At 31.9% G+C, this 24,465-nt stretch overlaps 1 protein-coding gene across 2 annotated transcripts; it reads left to right on the top strand.

The window, feature by feature from the left end:
- The first annotated feature begins 30 nt into the window (after positions 1–30).
- On the top strand, positions 31–16,579 carry LOC106052216 (sperm flagellar protein 1-like). 2 transcript variants are annotated; one of them, XM_056018279.1, is made up of 7 exons: positions 31–263; positions 6,987–7,098; positions 9,551–9,807; positions 11,195–11,248; positions 12,662–12,707; positions 13,569–13,662; positions 13,883–16,579. In XM_056018279.1, exons 1-7 carry the CDS (start codon positions 128–130, stop codon positions 13,997–13,999), a joined length of 816 nt encoding a protein of 271 aa, XP_055874254.1. In that variant the 5' UTR covers positions 31–127; the 3' UTR covers positions 14,000–16,579. The 2 variants fall into 2 exon arrangements, with proteins under 2 accessions (XP_055874254.1, XP_055874253.1); XM_056018278.1 differs by lacking the exon at positions 6,987–7,098 and adding an exon at positions 8,535–8,646 and having other exon boundaries at positions 33–263.
- The last annotated feature ends 7,886 nt before the right edge of the window (positions 16,580–24,465 follow it).

The following is a 24,465-nucleotide window of genomic DNA, read 5'->3' as shown; positions in this document are numbered from 1 at the left end:
ACAACAATGTAAATTTCCGGTTTCAAATAGATCTATATAAAAAAACGTTTTCAAACACACATTTAATTTTTTTTTAAATATTAATTTATAAACAAACAAACCTTTAAAGCTTGATATATAAGAAAATATGTCTGTTATAGTAAAAAATACCGAAGATCTTGAGGACCTTGATGAAAGTGAACTTGAAGAGTTGTATACTTGGGTCGATAAAATTCCTTTATCTAGACCAAAACGAAATATAGCTCGAGATTTTTCGGATGGAGGTAGGTAAATTACATTGTAGTAATAATTATATCTAGATTCCATTAAATCTACATTAAATAATATTGACATTACAGTGTTTGTTGTTGTTTTTTTTTAATTAGATGTGTATCTACATTATTTATTATAATGATCATACTTTAAAATAAATAATGCATCATCATCATGATCATGTCTCGAGATCATGATCACAGCATTAGACTAGCTATGCGAAATTCCCGGATGTTGACAGTTTTACAATTGCGGGAAACCTGAGCGGCCATTTTTAATTTTTTTTTACTTTGAAAATTAGTGACAATGACTTTTTGCTTAATTAGTAAATAAAAAATGTTATTTAGGAATCCATATCGATTTTTTAGGTTTAAAATATACATTTTTAAATTAAAAAACTAAAAAAAAAAAAAATAATAATTTAATGTAAATTTTTTTGGGGTTGAACTTGAGTGATAAAAATAGTTATTATTTGCAGAACTATTACAAGACTCGTATTGCTTCATTTACAAAAAAATATTGTATTTCGTGTAGATAATCCATTTTAACATAGTTCTAAATCATCTACATTGCTTTGTATGTCCAAGGTTTTTTTTTTCTCTTCATTTATGTGAGGTACCCAAAGTTCATTAATGTTAATATGGCGGCCAATGGGACTGACCTTGAATTTTTGCATTTACGTACACATCTTTGAATGAACAAATTGACACATTTTGTTCTATCATTATTTTTGTGTGTAGTATATGCATTTTTCTGTTACTTCTACATAAGATTTGAAATCTCTAGGCCCAAGGATTTTTAATAATAGCATTTCTGTCCTGCATGTAGTATCTACATTGCGAAAACAAAATAAGTTTCTAATTACAGTCACGTGACTACAGTGCACTAATTTGGCCTATTTTTTACTGTAGTCAGGTGTAAACAATAAAACATCTTCGTAATGAAAATGTTCTCTGGAATTCTAGATCTAGATTATAAGTATAGATTCTTCAGCCAGATCTACCTTAAGTGATAAGTAATAATCTATTGATTGCTCAAATGACTGCACAAATGTAGATTATAGATCTAATTTGTAGACTAATTAAATTTTAATTTATAAATCATAAATTGACATAGATCTAGATCTAATTAAATCTAATTATAATCATAGCTAGATGATAACTTCTTTTAACTAGATCTAGACTCTAGATCTAGATTAAAATTATAATAAATATAGAAAATAATTATAATTAATAGAATCTAAGAATCATATAGATAGAATGCCTTTCTTGCCTTGGGCCTTAGACTTATGACTTTTACTAAGTTATACTTAACTTATGGGCTTGGCCTTGAAAATACTAGGCCTAGATACTAGATCTAGAATAGATTCTAGATGAGTAGAGTCTAAGTGTAGACATTGTAGATATAAGTATAAGATATACTAGGTCTAGATCTGGTATCTTAGATCTAGATTAGATTGACTAGATTTATGAAGTTTTGAAATCAGATCTATTACTGGATCTAGACTTAGACTTAAGTTACAGTCAGTTACTGAGGACTGAGTGAGTTAGACTATTCTAAACAAGCTTTAGAAGACTTTAGCATCTAAAGTGACTAAAGAGCCTGCCTTTAGCCTTAGTGTAGACAGACTGTTGACTTTAAGTAACTATTCTAGACAAGCTTATGCTTAAGCTTAGACTTGACTTAGCCTTAGCCCTTGGGCAGGTCTTCGAGTAAAAATACTTTAATTTTTAATACTAAACTTTAGACTTTAGATCTAACTAGTCTTGTTTAGAAAGATAGATAGCAGATAGATAATATGCTAATTTAGATGGATTGAAAATAATCATCTAGATCTAGTAATGATATGCCTAATAAATATATCTAGATGTATTAAAAAGATAAGACTGTAATAAATCTAGTCCTAGAGTTAAGAGTAATTTATATAATCATAAAATAATTATTATCTATAAAAATCTTAGTCTAAAATAGTCTAAATTTACTATTTTTCTAGTTCTAGTCTTGTCACTATATTCTATGATCTATTTAGACTCAGTAGATACTCTAAAAAGTAAAAAAATAAAGTTTTCCCTTCAGACCTTGCGATCTATGGGGCAGATGATGTTACGGTCATCTGTTTCTTTGGCTAACGGTTAACAAGCAGGGTGTTATGTGACCAACTGCCTTTATTTTACCCAACTAAAGTCAGGTACCCATTAGAGTTGGGTGGACTCAAGGGCGTCCTAAAAATCCCGAAATTCAAAATCCCAGTCTTCATCTGGATTTGAACCCAGGACCTCAGGTTCGGAACCCAAGTGCTTAACCATTCAACCGCAGTGCCCCAGTATTTACTCTACTGTGATTTAAAAAAATAATCATTCAATGTGCAGATGTCTATCCTAGACTTTATAGATAGAAATATAGGAATAGGCAGTCTATATCCAGCTGTAAATCTAGATGCATATATATATATATATATATATATATATATATATATATATATATATATATATATATATATATATATATATATATATATATATATATATATATATATATATATATATATATATATAATACACACAGACACGCTCATGCTACACAGATTAATTTCTGTTTATAAATATTGTTAATCTTCAATAAATCAATCAGTAACAGAGTTTAAAACAATAAGGTATATAAAGGAAAAAAAAATAATACCAGCAAATATAGGTATGTTTCGTAAAATGTTCAGCAATACAAGCTATTTACAAGACACTTAGATATCCAGCCTCGGACGAATATCAAATTTTACTATCTGGTCATATCAGGCTCTGGCCGAATATCAAATAGTACTATTCGGTGCACCATTAATATATATATATATATATATGTGTATATATATATATATATATATATATGTTTGTGTGCTACTGTCCAAGTCTCCTTCGTCAGTTCATGTGTTGTTCTATATAGCTTTGTTTTAGTTTACTCTTCAGTTTTCATTTATTTCTTAATACATATATAAAATTGAATAAATTAAGAAAATAAAAAGAAAAAAAACAAATCCCTTTTCAGATCTTGTGGTCTGTATGGCATGTGATGTATAAAACTAATTTCTGTGTCCAGCGCAACGACCAACTGTCTTTACTATTCCCCAACTAATGTCAGGTACACATTAGAGCTGGTTGGACTCATAGGTGCCCAAAGATACCAAAATTAAAAGTCCCAGTCTTCTCCAGGATTTAAACCTCAGGGGCCCTGGTTTTGGAAGCCAAGCTCAACCCTTAACCCTAACCCTTATCACTCAACCACCGCACCTTTACAAATTACTAATGCTTTAGCCAAAATGCATTTAAGATGATGAGATTTTAAAAAAATTACTTAAAACTTAGCTCAGGAGCTTACCCAACTCATGAAAAAGCAATAATTTAATGGTTTAAAGTGTGTCGTAAAGCATGACTATTACTATCATTCTAGATCTATCATACTATTATATTTTCAAGCCAGAAATGAGTTATATCTTGTTTGGTAATTTATAATAAAAGATTCGTATATAGAAATAAATTTCAATTTATATATTTGCGTAACCTAGTAATATGTAGCTTCATTATATATCATATTAACCCATCATCATATCCAGTGCCTTAATTACAAACTCATTATTTATCCCTCATCAATTACATCAACCTTCTTCAATACATTGCTTATACTTTCATCAAAAATAATAATCAATTGAATGTCTTCTGATTCACTTATAAGTTGGTGAGTGGGGCAACTTCCTCAGGTCCAGAGCATAAGGGGGGACCCGTGATAGAAGATTCCCTTGTTTCTCAATCATTTTTATGATGATTAAAGGCCACTAAATAATATTAGCACACTGGGGCAAAATCTTACAAGCTGCAAATTTATTACAAAACAGTACATAATGTAGTCAAGCAGCCAACAGTACACTAGCTACGTAAGGTACTATATTTTAGATGTTTGTAATAAAAAGGCTGACAGTATAGAGGGGGTTGAGCCAATAAGTGTGATCTGGAACAGTATATATAGTTTACGCTTACTGCTTCTTGGCCCATATATGGCACTGGCCTGGGGCAATAAGGTCATTCATTATTATATATCTTCAAATTTACATTTACACACACACAAAAATTAAACAAATTAATAAAATATATTTAAAAAGAAGTAAAAAAAACAAAACATCCTAAGCTTTTTTTTTTTAATTGGTTTTTTAGCTATCTGATAAACATTAAAGAAATGAAATATGTTTTTGTTCCATTTTCAGAAAACATTATCCTATGTTAACGCATCAAAAAATATGCTTTTTTTTTAAAGCTGTTTCACCTACAACAATAAACTATATATATTATTGTTTGGTAAATAACAATTGCTTCAATAATCTACAATTTAAACAAATAAAATAAAGCAAAATAAATATTTAATTGCAAAACAAAGCATTAAGATAATACCGGATAGTTAAGAAAATTAGAAAAAAAATTAATATAAATAAAATATTATACAACAAATGCTTTTAGTAGGCACATCCTATGCTTTTTTTTTTATATATATATATTTAGCTATGTAATAAAAATTAGCGAAAAGTTACGCATTTTTGTTCAATTTTCAGAAAACCTCATATAGTATGAACAAAAATGCGTTAAAAAAAAAAAATAAAATTAACTTCTTGAGCGTATAGATATAATCTATATATCATTGGAAAGCTCAGAACAAGTGCTTCCATAATGTATTATAAAGAATTTAAAAATCTAAAAATAAAATAATATTTTATTACAAAAATAAATTATAATAATGTCATTTTTAGTTGATTAAAAAAAGAAAAAAAAAAATCTGCAAATAAATTTTATAAAACAATTGGATAACTTAATTAAGCACATCCTAAGCTTTAATTTGATATATAGTTTTTATCAAAGTGATGAAAATTAGCGAAATGACATACACTTTAGTTCGATTTTTCAGAAAGTCTCACTTCCTGGGATTCCATTGCTTCAATGTATAAGTGAAAACGCGTCAAATTTTACAACATTTTTTTATCAATTGGACCTATATTAACATTCTATACCTCGTTGGAAAGCTCAGAACAAGATCTTTAATAATTTACTATTAAAATTAAAAAAATAAAATTTCACAAATTTTTATCACATAGCTAGACTTGATTAGACATATAGATCTAATTATTATAATATAGATCTTATAACTTATATACTTAAATATACTTTTATCATTATATAGTAATGTCGTATGTACAATGATTGTATTTAGTTTTGAGAGGTGTATCTTGGTATCCATGCTAATTGATTTATTTGCCCATTTAGACCATTGTTTTTGAAAGAGTGATCCTGCTTTCACTATCCTACATCATAGTACATGCATCTCCATATTGCTTCTAATTCCCTAGTAATGCTATATCATTTACAAAGTGCAGATGAGTTAGTCAGTTTGGTTAATGCCATTGGATACCAAATGCAGCCTGATTCATTTTTTTTATGATATAACTGATGGCTAGCAGCATTTTACACTTGTCTCAATGTTGAAGAATGAATAATATAATTGTATTGTGACTGTCTATTCTGATGCAACAACTAGATATGCTGTAGAAATGTAACATAATCTGGACAAAACGTTGTGGTATGCCAATCTTTATTTTCCTGAGTGATTCATGATGGACACTATCAAATGCTGTCTTTATAAACTACAGAACTTATTAGCAGCTTTTCTTTGTATTCCTGGCTTGGCTGGATGATTGTTCCCAGGATAAAAATCTGACTCTTTAAAATCTAGTCTGCTCTTCTTCCCCCCATTTATTTGCAAACTTTTGAAGTCAATTTAGCAGAACAGTAATAAGAAACTTCTCAGGAATAGAGAGAAATGCAATGCCTCTCCAATTTTACAGTTCACAGTTTAACAAATTAAGATGTGTAGAAATTAAAATGGCTCGTCGTGTTAGATCTTAGATTCTGGAAAGTTAAGGAAAGTATTGATTAATTGTTTGAACCCTACCTGTCAACATCCTCTGCTGTCCATACGTTAATGGCACTAGGAAAGAAGGACCCATTGTATGAATGAGTCCTTTATCTCTATGTCTCCTAAGCATTTTGATAGTTTTTGTTTTTGTAAATTTATAAGTTATGGTTTTATGTCACTATAGGAAAAAAGGATGACTTGTATGAATTTTTTCTAACATATATAGATTTAGAAATTCTCTTTTTTTCTGTGTCTTTCTGTATTTTTTATTAGGTTGTGTTTTGTATTTGTAAGTTATATGGTTCATTGTTTTATGTATTATTGCTACTTTACTTTTTTTCATCTGTCCTGAAGTGTCTCATTTAGTAATTTTAATAATGGAGTTACTCTAGTTGTGAATATTTGTCTGTTCTAATTTCTTTGTTTTCTCAAGTTATGGGGTCTCAAACGGAAGACCCATATTCCAATATAAAGGTTAAATAGCATTAATTTTATGTTATTGATTTAGTAAAATGTCTTTTAATAAACCATAATGCTTTGTTTTTTGTTTATATTCCAATATAAAGGTTAAATAGCATTAATTTTATGTTATTGATTTAGTAAAATGTCTTTTAATAAACCATAATGCTTTGTTTTTTGTTTATATTTTGTCTATAAACATTCCATGCTAACTTTTCATTTATTATAGGTTCCCATATTGGTATACTGTCAAATTAAATATCACTTATTTCTCTAAATGATTTTTTTTTTCATTCTTCTAAAATTTTTGATTGGCATTATGTGTGCCCCAGTTATGATAGCAGAGCTGGTCAAACATTTTTTACCACACATTGTTTCATTACACAACTACACTCCAGCTAACTCTGTCAAAGTGAAAGTTGTCAACTGGAGACAGCTCAACAGGTACCAAGAACCTGCCTATCCAATAGCTACACAATCATTTTGTTGCATTTCTTTTTTTTTTTTTTAAAGTAATACCTTTATAGATTTTGTTCTAAATTAAAAGAGCTATAACTCTTTACTGCTATTTGCTTTTTAATACCTTTAAATATATAAAAAAAAAATCCAATTCCTGCCTTTGAATTTTATTCTTTAACTTAATAATTCCTTTCTGCTAATTTTACTAATTGTAGTATCTAGGTTTATTCTTTTTAATTTTTCATTTACCAAGCATGGTTTACTGGGTAGATTAATCAAAATAGGTTTTTTGTCAGTTAATAAAACTTAATTTCAATACAAAAAGAAAATTATCTATGTGGGAAACCCCCTTTGTATGTAAAGTGTCATTTTCCTCCAACATCTGCTGCCTGGTTGTGCTGTATGCACCCTGGACTGTCATTCAGACTTCTTGATGGTCCAGGGTCATACCCCACCCACTGCCATCCCCCATCGTCCTGCAGAAGGTTTGGGCTTGGAAGTAAATTATCTTTATCTCTGAAGGAACATCTGAAACATGTCAAACATTTATAAACACTCTACATTTTCACAAAAAAAAAAACAACAGCTTCTGAATATCAAAACAACATTGATCATGCATTTTTCAAAATATAGCACAGTTCAGATTATGCGTAAAGAAGAATTATAACAATCAGATTTTTTAACATAGCATACCAAGCCGGGACCCCAATTACATTTTTAGTTTTTAATGATGCTTTTTAACTATAATTATATATTATTTGTATAAGATAATAAGAAAGCTATTTCAATTAGAACAGGGTCAACAAAAATCACCCCCTGGGATCCCAAAAGCACCCCCCCCTTTTGGTATGTTAACGGTTAAATATATATATATATCTTTTTAGTTGATTATAAAACTTCATTCATTGTAAAGATGCTTAATAATTTAATGATGTTTTGTAACTATAATTATATATTATTTAACTTAAAGATAATTCAGGACACTAGAGAATTTTAGCTATTTCAGTTAGATCTAGATCAACAAAAATCTCCCTCTGGTCAGGACCCTCCCCACCTGGTATTTTAAGGGTTAAATATCTAGTTTATATGACTTCATCCATTGTAAATGAAGTGAAATAGCTAACGTAAAAGTCAAATAGTATTCAACATTTTTGTTTTGATTTTTAAAAAATAGCACTTTCACTTAGTTACTATTTATTAAAATTATTCATGCCTTATACTTCCAGATTTAATAAGGATTTAATAATTAGTTTTGTAGACACAATAGTTTTACTTATCCCTAAATCAGATTTTTCCATTATTTTTTTTATTCTTGGAATGTGATTCACTGCAGAATGGTGGTGATCAATGCCCATATGGTAGTCTGTTAGCTGTCCATATTTCTTGTTGCCTAACTGTTTTTATGTCACTCATTCTTTCAGTTCTCGTGGCTGAAATAGTCAAACACTTTTTACCCAAACTGGTTGAACTTCACAACTACACTCCTGGCAATGCAACACCTCAGAAAATGCAAAACTGGTTTCTACTGAACAGGTGATGATTGCTTTCTTGGGGTGATAATCACTACAATTAACAAAAAAAAATATATAATTTGAAGTAAATTTGACTTGCATCCAAGAATTTTTAAGATAAATAAACTTGTTTTTTAACTAAGAAATAAAATTAAAAAAAAAATATTTCAAATGCCTTTTATAATAGTGGGAAGTGTGGTCGAGAGGCTAAGTATGCTTGAACTTGGCTTGGCTACCTATGAAGGGGGCTCGAGGTTCGACACCAGACTCGGGCAGAGTTGTTTTACTGAGCGCCTAAAGGCAGCATAGAAAACCTTCTCCCAGATACCCCTATCCCCCACTGGTCCACAAATGAGATTTGACCATAGCACTCTGAGCATGCTATAAGCATGAAAGTAGCACTATATAAAAGCTATAATTTTATTTTATTTATAATTAATATTAAATTTCTTGAGCACTTTTAAAATTAGTGCTAGCATGATGGCCTTTATTAAACTATAATCATAAATGCTTAAGTTCTACATCCTCCTGTATATTACTTTTTAGCATTATATCTTTACTCCTTTTAGTTGCTTTTACTTGAATTAGATAAATTGCTTTAGTATTATGCCTGTGATTACCTCTGTAGATCTTGTGGCTCTTTCCATATCAAAAGTTATTTTAATTTTATTAAAGAATAGCTTTCTATTAAATTTGTGCTAATTATCTGAAGAATACTTTCTACAATTATTTGTGTTTTATTAAAATATTTAATATATATAAATAAAATATATACATGATTTTTTATTAACAACAGAGGAACAAAATCTATTAACTGTAAAAAGAAACTTTAGATTAGAAGAATTTATTACAATCTTTATTTAATATTTGAATAATTACCTACCTTGGTAGCTTAATTTTAATTTAATTTTTTTTTTAACTTACAGAAAGGTATTCTTGAAATTAAACTTTCAGTTGACAGAGGATCTCATTAGAGAACTCTGTCTTTGTAAACAAGGTCTGGTGGAGAGATTTCTTATGCATTTAAGGGCCAAAATTGAAAAGGCCTCATGGGAGATGCACAAACAGTCAGGGGAGAGAAATGAAGTTGCTCAACATCAATCAAAAACAGCCTTGAAAATGGCCAATCCAAAAAATGTCAAATACAAACACAGTGATAAACCAGAAGCTGATCAAAATATAAGTAAGAAACATTTTATAAAATAAAGACTTTTTTTCTGTTTTTAAGTATAAATAATATATATAGAAATCAAGTGCATTTCAGTTTTCTTGAGCAGAAATGTATATACGATTTACACAATTATTCTGGGATTACCACAATTTATGTGTGAGTCATATAAGTCTTTTATGTCTATGCTTGGACTAATGCATTACTAAACATAATGAATAAAGTACTCTGCTTTAAAAATATAATTAAGCATGATATAGTTTTGTCTGAACTGTGAAGACTGGGCTTTTTAATTTTGGGATCTTGAGGGGAATCTCTGAGTCCACGCACATCTATAGAGTACCTGACATGAACTGTGGAAAAATAAAGATGTTTGGTCATTGTGCTGGCCACATAACATCCTCATTAACCATTGGCCACAGAAACTGATAACCTTTAAATCATCTGCCCATAGATTGCAAGGTCTGAAAGAGAAACTTTAATTTACTTTTTACGTTATGGCACTGGCATAAAAGATTATTAGACATGGTTTTCTTTTCTTTCCTGCAATTGTAATTTTTTTTTTAGGTCTTGATTTATGCTACATTATGAAGTCATTTTGTTTGGCCCAAGAAATGTCCTTAGTGGGGAAGTAGCTCAAGAGTCTTCTATCAGTATACAGCTACACAAATATCAACTGCTTCACATACAGGTTCTTTAAATATTTGGTCACACAATATTGCATCATACTCTCACAAGATACAGTTCACACCCGGACACTGACCCTATAACAATAATATTGTAACAAATCAGTATAGCCTAATTCTAACCAATTGAACAATATCCTTTACATAATGTAGCAATATTCTTTACATAATGTTGCATAAACAAGAAAAAATTCCAACGATAGCCAAATCTACAATTACTTTACCCACTAAAAGTGGATAGATGACAATGGTTACTAACAACAAATTTGACATTAGACAAAACAGTATTTTAGCCAACAACATGGCTTCCTGTTACAGGTCTACTTGCCCTCTATATACAAATTATACATTGATCATTATCACAAATCAAAACTATGAGCAGTCATTCAAAAAGAGAGGTCTATTCAGACATAAAATCACTATAAACTAGTATAAACAAATAGAATGAAAATAAGTATGACGAAACTGACAGTTGTATTATCTTGAGTAAAAGTCTTAGTCAGAACAGTTTTGAAAATGACAACGAATTTTTAAAAAAAATAGCATTTATACACTTTCTGAAAATTTCCCCAGATTTTCCTACCATGTGTGCATGGGCCGGGGTGTAAGAATAAATTTCTAGGTAGCTCATGTTAAAAAATAAAAGTTTGTTTGTTAGAATAGAGTTAAATTTTTTGTTTAAGTTACTCATGTAGATGTTATGTTGTTGTTTTCAGGCATGTCAAATGTCTCTTTTCAAACTCATGAAAGAAATGACTACACCCGAGATGGTAAGAAATGTTTAGATTTTTTTTTTCTGAATATATTAAATTTTTACAAAGCTTATCTTATCTTATATGATACAGACGTTACTTCAAAAACGATAATTATGTCCTAGGCGTCATGCATATTAACCAATGACCTATATTCTGCCAAGTCACTGGTTTTCCTGGCTAGCTCAGGCAACCCATTCCATGCTCTAATAGTGCTAGGGAAGAAAGAGCATTTGTACAGATTTGTCCTAGCATATGAAATGAGGAATGTGCCTTTATCTTTTGTGTCTTTCTGAGTATTATATTAAATTTTGTTTTTGTATTTGAAGATTATGGTTCAGTTATGACACAAGACTCTTCAAAATAATAAGACACTCTCATGTTTTACTCCAGTGTTTTATGTATAATTGCTACTTTACTTTTAAGTCTTCTATCCTGAAGGCTTTCTAAATTTAGTGATTTTACTAAAGGTGTTACTCTAGTCAAATGTGAATATTCGTTTGTTATGAATCTCACTGCTATATTTTGTGTCTGTTCCAGTTTCGTAATGTTTACTTGAGTTGAAGGGTCCCAAACAGATGATGCATATTCTATTATTGGCCTAACCAAGGTTAAATAACATTTTAGTTTTATATTCTCATTTTATTTATAGAAGTTTCTGTTAATAAACCCTAATGCTTTGTTTGATTTTTTGATACTTTCATCAATATGGGGATTCCATGACAGCTTTTCATTTATTATAACACCTAGGTATTTTGCATTTTTAGTCTGTGTTACTGGTTTACCTTGAATAAGATAAGTGGATTTGTTATAGTTTTTTTGTTACTCTTTATAACTGACATTTTTCTTTTTGGAAAGACATGCTTCAATTAGATTCCCATTTCTGTAATTCATCTAATTCTTTTTGTAATATTTCTATATCTTGAGTTGTTTTTATTTTTCTATATATTATGCAATCGTCTGCAAATAATCTGACTTTTGTTCCTGAACTAATGCAATTTGGTAAATCATTTACGTAAATTAAAAATAGTTGTGGACCTAAGACTGTTCGTATACTTTATAAAGCTTCTACCAACTTACACTGTCTGATGTAAATATTGTACACATTATTTCTCCTACTTCCCATTCTTGGATCAAATTGAAATCTAGCATGATAATTCCTTGTCAAAAACAATAACATGAATCAATAAAAAAAAAATTAGCCAACTAGTTGATTGACGACTAGTGGTAAATAATTTTATTTTATATAAAAGTAGGAAGATAAATTCTTGCAATATTGACATAGATTTTGCAGTAATTATGTAATCTATTTCCTTAGGCAAGCTTTTGTCTTTAAAAAAAAGTATTTTTTTATATTTTGCTTGTTTTTCTTATATATTTACTTTTATCAAAAATTATCTCATATTTTTATTGTTATTTTTTTTTACATAGTTTCACCGCCAAGACAAAAACTACCTCCAGCTCCACTTCAAAAAGGGTGTGTTACGTTAATGTATTAAGATATACAAGAATTTATAGCAGCAGAAGTAAACAACTTTTTAGAAGAATACAATAGTCATGCTGGACCAACTTGACAAAAATGAATAATAAATACACTTGGGCAAGAAAAAAATGAGATGAACATTTTTACTCTTTCCCCCAGTCACCATTTTTGTTTGTCACACGCCCAGTCATCTTAGTCTGACTGCCTCTTCCTGATTTTCATCACTTTCACACTAATATCGACTAATTTTTTTTCTCTGCCTTTTTAGCCAACAAAATGAGACAAATAACTATCTTGTGTTTCTTGCCATTTTGCTTTCGTTTTAATTAAAGCTTATGAAGGCCTCATGGCGCAAATGTCCATTATTTTTGTGTTTTTCCAACAGGATTTCCTTTATATATATGCCAATTGTATTTTCCCATATGTTACTATAATTAATTGAGAAGGAAAGTTTTGAAATAAGTCATTGTATTATCTCATCGGCTTTACTTCCTGTCCTTAAAAATCTAAACATGTAAACAGATTCAAATCTATCCACAATTTTGAGATTGTCTTTTTCTTTTCTCTCTTTTTCTTTAAACACTTTCAACACTTACACAAATAAATAATTAATATTTTGGATAAAATCACTGGTAACTCAACTAAATGTTAATGGAAATCTGCAAACTTCAGTCTTAATTTAAATTATTGAAGTTTCATCTAGATTCTGTGCCATATTTACTAATATGTGACTATGAAATGATGCCTAAGAATGCTTGTTAATTCTGTTAAACATAGAGCTGTATAGCTTGATGAAAATAAATTGTGACTCATTTAACTTAAGACAAATTATTTTAATATTTGATTCCCAAACAGAAATAATAAGATGAAACCCTTAGACGACATGGTTCCGAGGGCAGTGTATGAGGAAAAGGAGCAGGAATGCTTAGCCAAAGAGGAAACAATCCAGGTTTGTCTTTAGTTTTTTTTTGTTTTTTTTTATGTAACTTGCAATTATTTCCCTTATTAATGTCTATTGATATATGTAATTTCTTTCTCAAATTAGATATGTAAAAACACAACTAATGGTCATCAGAAAAAAGCTGCTTTTATTATTATATTGTGCTATGAAGTGCTATGGAAGAATATTTTAGACTTGGTTTAACTGGTTGTTGTTTTTTTTAAATCAGATTCTACAGGCAAAAGTACGAAGACTTGAACACCTTCTTCACCTCAAGGATGTGCGACTGGAAGAATTGCAAGTTCGGCTTGAAACTACAAGACCAACGGGGAAAAATAAAAGATGAATGGAGCTAATACCTTAATCTTTTACTGCTATTAGACCAATGCTGTGATAATGTGTAGGCCTGTGATGTAGATATTTTTTTTTAGCTTTAGATTTTTTAATCATGACAAAATAATTCTTAATATTTCTTTTTTATTCCACTGATACAAAAATCGTTTTGGTCATTAAAAATTTAACTGCCATGAAATCTTAGCAAACAGAAACTTGTTTTCTTTTTCTTAGAAAAAAAAATATATTGAATTTGTTTTTAGATACCCTACTGAGGAGTATTTTGTTTTATTTTGTTAACACAACTTATTTTTATTTGCTCTCTTGGTCAATATTTTTAACTTCATGAAAAAGTATGTATGACCTATTTTAAACCTCATTTTAAAAAACTTTTCTTTCAGAATAAAAAATATTGGATTTGAAAATACACAAAATATATCAAAATGTGTCTGCTTACATTGGAATGACAAGAGTTCAAAAGTTCTATAATTATCATCATTTATTTAGTTATTGTCTAAGTAAATCATTCTTACCTGTGTTTTGCAAAATTTACATAATAGTACAATAATTTAAGAAATATTGGATTAAGCCAATGTACTTCAGTCTCTCTAATTGATCAATTAGTTGTTGTCTTACTTAAGACAATTTATTGCGTTACTGCATCTGTTGAAAACAAAAATTAAAACCAAAAATTTATTTTGACCTAAAAGGTGTGAATGTTTTGTAAACATTGAGTGTCTTTGTTTTAATATCATTGTCTTGTACTATCATGTTGCTGCCAATGTTGTAGGCTTTATTCAAGATTAATTTAAGTAATTGGTAAAGGGATTATTGCACTTATTCTCAAGATATTATCTTGTATATAATGGAACCTTTTTTTTTCCACCCTTGCTGTGCAAGCCCTAACTAATCCAACAACAGGGCTGTGTTTAAAATAGCAGTTGCATATATAAGTTTCAATTTGTTTATAATTTATCTTGTTGCACCAATAAATGATCTAAGCTGTTTTGTGGAAAGCAATGAGAGAGCTCTACTGAAGTAAATTCAGGCTATAAGAATTTAGATAATTAAAATGTTGATTCCAATTTCAAAACAAATTCTAAAGTGTTTGTATATTTGGTTTGTATAGTTTTTTAGAATGTATCCTTGTATTCAATGTTGGTTAATAAGATTGATCAATTAGCCCAATTTGTATGATAGTGTGGTCATCTGTATGTCTCTACAATGCAACAATTGTCTATGTGTTATATTTGTAAATGTTGCTGTAATTCCAACTGATATTACATTCCTAGTAATAAATTGTATTTACAAATTATATTTTTGAAAATGTCTTTTGTAAGTGTGTGTGTTTACAAACCTAGTTTTATGTCACTATTGCTAAAATATGAGGCGTCTTCTTGAACTTAGATATTTTAGTCAGGAAAAAAATGTAACCATTTACCAAGAAATTCTTGTTACGAAGTAACAGATCTCTCATTAAAATGGTCTTTACATAGGGCAGTGCTACATTCTTAAATATATAGTAGATGGAATGTAGAATGTTTGTTCCATTTCTCATAGCTCTCCCAGATTTGATTTAACTACAAGTTCCCTGGCGAGATTTTCAAGCATAAAAGTCATAAGTTGTGTTGTTATGCAGTTATCCAACATCAACGGTAATTAGTATTGTTCCCCTGCATTTTCTTCTATAATCTTTTTTTTTTCATTTATATCAATCTTGTAGTCTGGCAGCTTGTCACAATAACTTAAAATCTTATTATTGCTTCTGTCAATCTACCAATGAATGAGGCATACATATTGCATATATTGTGGGAAGCGTGGTCGAGAGGCTAAGTACGCTTGAACTTGGCTCGGCTACCTATGAAGGGGGCTCTAGGTTCTAGTGTTTACTGAGCCCTAAAGGCAGCACGGAAAAACCTTCTCCTAGATACCCCCTCCCTCTCACTGGTCCACAACTGACATTGGACTAAAGCGCTCTGAGCATATTATAAGCATGAAAGTAGCGCTATATAAAAGCCATAATTTATTTTATTTATATAAAGACAGCATTCGGGACCAATGTTTTATGAGCGTAAATGGCCAATTAAATATAATGTAATAAGCAGCTCAGAAAGTTTGGTTGGTTTTTTAGATCAGAGTGATGTAATGATTGGTTCTCTTGGCACTGAATTTGCTGTTAGGTGGAGTTGTTATATTGGAGGGTCACTGCCTCACTGTTTTGTGCCCTTGTCATTATAGTCCCTTAATTTATTATATTTAACTTTCTTTTTTTTTCTCATTAAAAATGTGGTTCTTAGTGCTGCCTTTATGAATGTTATATGTATGAATCATTCATTGTTTCAGCACTTAACTTCACATTTGTAGTTAGTCTACCAATGATCTGGGCCAGCTCCTTTTCAACTCTTATTTGAAACTTTGAAACACTTTCTAATTATTAGTTTATAAGGGTGGCTCATAGTTTTGTCTATTTTATTAACTATCATTTAATTTGATTGTATTTGTCCATAACAGTATTTAAGTGATTTGTAATATTCATTTTTCAGCTCTTATTTAAACAAACTACATCTAATAATTATCACATTTCATATATTAATATTTCAGTCTTTTTACTTTGTAATATTTCTTATAAGTCTGTAATATTACTTATAAGTTACTTCATAAATAAAATCATTAAATTTACTATCAAATTTTGTTATGCTATTATTTTAGGTGTTAGTATCCTTTTACCTTTACCTATCCCTTAGTCTATTGGTCTGTTGGGGCACCATGCAAGATTTTTGGACCGTCTTTCTCCATTCCTCCCTGTTCTTTGCCCTGTTTAAAACCTCTTTCAATGGCAGGCCCGTCCATTCTTTAATGTTGTCCTCCCATCGCTTTCTCTGTCTGCCTCTTCTTCTTTTTCCTGGTACTGTTCCCTGAAGGAAGGTCTTTGCGAGCCCCGAAGATCTTGTAATATTACCATAGATTTTAAGCTTGTGTTTTTTCACAGTAGTTTGCAGGTCATCATGGGGTCCGATCGCTGCAGTAACCCTGTCTCTAATCTCCTGGTTTGTGATGTGGTCTTTGAATGTGATGCCTAGGACCCTTCTGTAGCATCTCAATTCCATTGCTAGGATCCTCCTCTCTAGCTCTGCAGTCAGCGTCCAAGACTCACAAGCTTATAAAAATGTGGCCATGACCAGGGAGCGCATCAGTCTGATTTTAGTGCCGAGGGCTAAGCTTTTGTCTTTCCATATTAGTTTAAGTTTTGAAAGTGCTGCTTTGGAGTGTGCAATTCGGGCCAGTAGTTCGGGTTTTGTTCCCTCATCTGAGACAATAGCTCCGAGGTATTTGAAACTACTGACACTAGTCAGCTTTTCACCTCCAATACTGATGCCCTTTACAAAGCCCTGTTGGCTATTGGTCATAATTTGTTTTTTTTTCTGCATTTATTTGCATGCCATATGCTGCGGAAGTCTTGTCAATGCGCATCACAAGGTCAGCTAGTTCTTCTTCTGTCCCTGCTAGGCAATCAATGTCATCTGCGAAGCGCAAGTTAGTGATTCTTCTTCCTCCAATGCTTACAGTACCTTCAAATCCCTGGAGACTATCTTCCATCATCCTTTCAAGGGAGATGTGTAAGAGTGTTGGTGAAAGTAGTCTGCCTTGTCTTACTCCAACTGTGGTTCTGAACCAGTCCTCCTAGTATCCTAGGCAAATCCTAGGTGACCAAATTTGAACCATATATTACTTAAGCTAATAATGCTTTTATATCTTCCCCTACAATAATGAAACGGAACATTTCAATATTACTACAGTCTTAGCTTCCGATTTAGCAATATCAAAATTAATTTAAACTATGCCATTTACACACAATTTTCTCTAAGATGTAAAGTAAACAATGAATAGTATTCTCTCCCTTGAATTGAAAATGGTAACTTAATTAGTGCTATATTCTTAGCCAGTGGTCATTGTACTACTATATAGATGTCAAAGTTAGTCACTAAATGCTCAGGCTAAAATAAGAATTTAAGCCTGTCAAGAGTAAATGCTTCATATTTTTCGCTCAGTCATCGCATATCCATACAAAAAATGTGCACTTGATTAACTTTAATGCTAAGATAAGAGAAGAAAAAAAAAACACTTATTGTGACAACTTTTACTTATATCCTTCTCTTATATCCATATCTCTTCCTTTACTTTTATAAATATATATATCCTCAGTCCAGCTTTACTTTCATAAATACCAAATGTGAAGAGAATTTATTATCTTTATAAAATAGAAAACCTAAAGGGAAAAAAAAAAAAAAAAAAGATTTGACCTGTTTAAGTTTTTGGACAAAAGTTAGCCAGCTTGATACCCAACCACATCGCTGGCTGTGTGAGAAAGGCGATGTGGACTTACTGAAAGGCTAAGCACAAGGAAGTGTGGCAATAAGCAGACGTATTCATACTTTTTATAAAACTTCTCAATCTTTTTTGACAAGAGGATTAGCACCACGCTTTTCTCGTATATGCTTTCTCTTTCTGTTTATAGTCTCTAATTGGGGACACGACGACTTGAAGAAGGTGGTGAGACTAGAGATAGTTTAACTAAATCAGGGTTTCTCACAATTTTACAAAGGACGCCCCCACCCCATTTAGATCAAAAAATTAAATTCGCTCTCCCCCACCCCTTTTTTTTCTTTTAAATTTCAGCCAGTCTCTGGTAATACAGTAAAGTCCCTCAGCTGGGTCCGGATCGGAGCCCCGTCGCTAAGCATTTTACTCCGATCTGAGCTTTAGAACCGTATTCTCCTTGAGTCTACAACGCACTATGTCTCCTATTAGGAAGGAAAATAGATTTAAAAAGTGTGAACCGATACTAAAATGTAACAGACATTTTAGAATGTACGCTACAAATTATCCTAATAGTTGTAAAATCAGAAAGAAGTCTTGAAACCAAACTGTTTTCATCATGCTAAAGGCTAAAAAAAACGATGGTTTGTCACACTGGATAAATTTGACCGTTCTTATCAAAGAAGAAGAGAAGAATTTAAAAACGCATCGACAAATAAAGTATTGAAAAGTTTTCTTAAAAAGAAAAATGTTGAATCCTGCTTGTTGTAGGCTCTTGTCGCGAATAGAAATTAAACTATATATTATTTGGATAAAAAATACTAAATTTAATAATCTAATGTTTTCTAATTTTCATACTTCTATTTAAATTAATTAATGCTCAAATATAAATTTATAACTAAAAAGCAAATTAAAAAAAAATTTAATCCTTAAAAAAAATACGCGTCCTGAACCAACCCCTTAATTAAAAAACGTCCCGCAAGGGACGCAAACTACATTTTGAGAAACACTAAACTAAATGTTATCACTCCACTGTCTGACACTCTGTAACATATGGTAATAATGGTGTTAAACCTTTCCAGACATTGTTTTTTTTTATCGGAAAGCACGTCAGTAAAACGTAGAAATGTTCGTTTATGTTAGCTTTCAAAACTAAGTCACCAAAGTAACCCCCAACTTGGTGGCCGAAAAGAAGAAAGTGAAAGTAGGGCCGCCCACGTATAACATGGCATGGCACCTTCTTAGAAGACCTAAACTTTGTGGGCACCAGCTGGGAAGGGGCTGTGGAAGTCGCCTATGTTCGATCTTTGCAGAGAGAGTTTTCCACCTTATAAGTCGAACGGCGCGTGAGGACTTAAGCCAAAGTCTACCTAAGATTAAAACTTAAATAGCAAAGACAGTCAGCACTAATTCTGGCGGAGTTCAAGTAATAGAGATCAAATTCTTGACTACAGCTTTGGCGATTTTTGACTTTTTTAAAAAGAGTCGTCCTTCTATTTATTCAATTATATTTATATTCTCTATATGGTATTAGCTTCCAAAGTGGAGGCTCTGTGGCTGAGCGGTAAAGCGCTTGGCTTCTAAGACGTAGGTCCTGGGTTTGAATCCTGTTGAAAACTGGAATTTTTAATTTCGGAATCTTTCAGCGCCTCTGAGTTCACCCAGCTCTAATGGATAACTGCCATTAGTCGGGGAAAAGTAAAGGCGATTGGTCGTTGTGATGGCCACATGGCAACTTTACATCGTCTGCTCTATAGATCGCAAAGCCTGAAAAAGGAACTTCATTTTTTTTTCTTTTTGAATTATTAGCCAATTTTGAAATGACAAGTAAAGTTGCGCCAATTCTGGGTACTCAGATAAAAAGCAAGCAGAGGCTGGCAATATTTGACGACCTAATTAAACGCTAATTGCAAATCGATGTCTTTATTTCACAGCAGACGAACTGAACGTAATTGTGTATTAACAAGATGTGTTGTCAACATTCATTCTGTGCTGATTAAAAATAGATGAGATAAAACGGCATTGCTTATAGTGTAACGGAGATATTTATAGTCCAAAGATAGACAAATCATTACTTGGGACTATCGATGCATTACTACAATACAAAGCTGATTGTCATGGTAGATATCCTGGTTTGAAGTAAAGTGGATGTCTGATGTTAACTTGGAATATAGGTTTGAAAACTGCGCCCTAGTATGCCATTTAAAGAAAGAAAAAAAAAAGGGGGGGGGGATGAAAAGTGAAAAGATAGATGAAGGAGGGAATATTGAGAAAGTAAGTGAGGTAAGGAGAGAAAACATTAGAGGGGGGAGTAAGAAAGAGAGGGATTGTGAAGAGGAGAGGTGGAGACAAATTAAAATACATACTGAGAGTAGCGAGAATTGAGGTTTCAAATTTGATAACAAGCAAAATATAAAAATACTTTTAAAATACTTATATAATGGAAAGAACTGTTCAATTACTGTCATACCTCTCAATACTGCATGATTTATTTCCCGTTGTTTGTACAAAACACATTTAATTAAATACCACAAATTAATTAACTAACTGGTTGATTTCTTTTTATTGACGCATGTTTTTGCTATCGGCAATGAATAATTGTGCAAAATTTCAACTTTTTCCGAGAATGGGAATTTTATGAAAAAGAAAACGTGAAAAAAAAATCTTACCAGACAGACAGACGGAGTGAGTTCATATGATCTTTCTAAAAATGTAAATCAAGTTCTATAATCTAAATGAGAATAACACGAGTGCCTGTTCTTGGGCTGCATTGATGCCTGTCCCACGTAAGTCTACTAAAGATCTTTTTTTTTAACCAGAAAGAAACATATCACGAAATTCACTTACTGTGTTGCCCAATCTCGCTTTAAGTCAGCGATTCTCAACCTTTTAGGCTCGGAGACCCCTTTTTACACCCCCCTCCCAACTTTGCCACGACCCCCCCCCCCCCCCGCAAACACACACAGCAATAGAAGAATAGACAAAATAATCCATTTTTTTATGGTCTTATGCGACCCCTGGCAAATCGTCAATCGACCCCCCAAAGGGGTCGCGATCCACAGGCTGAGTACCCCAGCTATAAGTGATCAAATTTGCCATTTTATGCACTCACAGCTTTCCCCATTAAACGGTCGTTCAGTGCATGTCACGCACTTTTTTTTTAAAATATTATTATTACGCGTCTAAGTGCTTCACCAACTTCTCCCTGACCAAAGTTATTGCGCTGCTACGATATCAATGAATAACTTTGTTTAATGCGTTTACATCTGAGTCATGCATTTGTTATGACTGCTGGACTTCTAGGCCTACACGAGTCATCGTGATGACGCATTCTTTCACACTAGGAAATGCTCATCTGGGGTGTAGCAGTGCGGCCACGAAAACAAAGAGTTAGGATGTGTCTGCCCTATATTCTTTTCACGATTGCCTGTTTTGTTACATCTCTATAGAGACCGTCCAAATAGTGGCTATTGTCCCACACACGGGTGATTCATTTTACCGAATTTACCACACTATTCACAATTTAATGAGCATGATTTTAGATATTTTTTTTTCGTGATCCACTTGTTGGTCAGTCAGTGGCGTATCTAATTTTGTTTTACGAAATGGTTGTGTTGAATGCTGAGTGGAAAGTAAACTTATATAGGAATTCATATATTCACCTTGCGATTATTCTTAAAATCACTGGATCTGTGTCACTTTGAACAAAAACTATCGTAAGTTAAACACTGGTCGGGACGTAGTATTCGCTACGCCTCTGAGTATAGAGTGGAACTTTATTCGCTACGCCTATTTGTATTGGCTGGAACTTATTCGCTACGCCTTTTGTGTAGGCCTATAGCGTGGAACATTATTAGCTACGCCCCTGAGTATTGGCTGGAACTTTATTCGCTACGGCTTTGTGTAGGCCTATAGCGTGAACTTTATTAGCTACGTCTCTGTGTATTGGCTGGAACTTTATTCGATACGCCTTTGTGTAGATGGGAATGGGAATTTATTTTTACCTATTTTGAGTGACTCAAAAGACCGGAACTTAATTCGCTAGTTCCATGTCTATAGATTGTAGATTGGAACTGTTTTCACTACTCCTTTAAGTATAGAGTGTAACTTTATTTTTTATATACAATTTGAGTTCCTAACAAAAATGTCACATCCATGTTGTCTTATAATTCTTGTTGCGCCAGGTAATAGTAATTACAGTAATATTTTATTCATTAAAAAAAAATTGTTAATAAGTTTTAGGTTTAGGTTTCATTGTTAATTTATTGTAGGCTAATATTCTAACGTATAAATTATTTTTTAACTTAGTTTTATAAGTTTTAGCAGATTTTTTTTTAGAGACGAAGATTATTACATCCCAGTTCAGACTTCCTGCTGGAGGAAGTAGATGTCCATTCGCAGAATTCGAACTAAGAACCTTCGTGACGAGAGTTTGAACTGCATCACACAGGACCAGGCATCCATACATGTAGGCCTATCTTAAGGGAAGAAATAATCATAAAAAAAACAGTTTCAATTATAGAATACTTTATTTTCATTGTAACAGATTTATTTATGTAATAAATAGTTAAATCAGAGAGTAAAATATAATACATTTATATATCGTCACACAAAGACCTATGTTATATACACAACAAGGAAAAGTCCAAAGAAATAAAGTAACAAATGAAATATAACTCAGTCGTTGAGGACTTTTTATTGCAGTGGAACATTCTGAACGAATCATTCCAGAGCGATTAACATAGGCCTACATGTGTTTACACAGCTATAAAGATTGTTCCATATTATTAGCATAGCAAGTATATTAAAAATTCGAATTTATAATTACATTTCAATGAAACAAACAATTATCAACTCTGACCATTCTCCTACTCCCACCCGCTTATTGCATTGATTAGAAATATTAAAGAGGTTCACGTTCATATAGGCTAGTGTCCAAAGTATAACTCATTCATTCAAAACACTAAAGCAAAGCATTTCCTGGATTATGGACCTTTACGAAACGTTGTTTAAACCAAGACCTATCGTCATAGAGGGCCCGAAAAGTGACCTGCAACGTCACAACATGTGGGCATCGGAGACCAATATCTCGTTGTCACGTCACAGGTCTGTATTACCTGGCAACGATCTCCACTGCCCACATTCTATAATGAATGGTCTCGTTTAAACCCTGCTGGACCTTAAAACTGTTAAGAAAGATCAAATGGAAACATTTACATAGCAATACTATTTCCTCTTAGATCACTCTTAGTATTCTCCTCACATGTGAACGTGAATAATAAATAATTAATAACAAGGTTTTTAAGTTGGTTAATGAGAAATGCAGTATTTCACTGACAACGTAGCCCCAGTTGCGACCTACATATTTTGCCAAACTCTGTGCAGACTTAACCGTTGTCTGTAATTAATAACAAGGTTTTTAAGTTGGTTAATGAGAAATGCAGTATTTCACTGACAACGTAACCCCAGCTGCGACATACATATTTTGCCAAACTCTATGCAGACTTAACCGTTGTCCGTCGGTGGTCGATTTAGGTTCTCTTTTAACCGTCTGCATCTGTTCTAATCAATTATCTCACCTTAGTTGTTATGTTTCTTTTATCCTATAATCAATTACAGACATTCGTATCTTATCATTTACGGGTTCGAATCTTGGCGATGACTGGGATTTTAATTTCGGGATCTTTAGGGCAACTCCGAGTCCACCAAGCTCTAATGGATAACTGACATTGGTTGGGAAAAATTAAAGGACACCCTCGTTAACCGTGGGCCACAGAAACGGATGACCTTTACATCATCAATATAAGTTGCATATTCAAATATTGGTCTAAGCAAGGCTAAATAGGCTTCTAGTTTATGTTATTGATTGATTTGTAAAAATTTCAATTAAAATTTACAGTTACTATTCTATAAACAAAGCACATTTAATTGTATACGATATTCTTTCAAGTTTCCATGGAACGGTAGTTATGTAATTTTTTTGTCAATGTTTGTTTAAGTCTTTGTCTTCAGACAGACGAAAAAAGCTTTTGCATGGTTGATTCCTTTATAGGGAGAGTACTTTGAGCATTCTTTAGTAATGTATTAGTCATAATAAAGACATTACGAAACATTCAGTATAGTGACATTCTAACTTGGGGAATGGAGGAATGACGATTTGCC

Source organism: Biomphalaria glabrata, chromosome 1, assembly GCF_947242115.1.
Source record: "Biomphalaria glabrata chromosome 1, xgBioGlab47.1, whole genome shotgun sequence".
NCBI lineage: Eukaryota > Metazoa > Mollusca > Gastropoda > Planorbidae > Biomphalaria > Biomphalaria glabrata.
The sequence above is the reverse complement of the archived record's forward strand: the minus strand, read 5'-3'. Positions and strand labels throughout refer to the sequence as shown.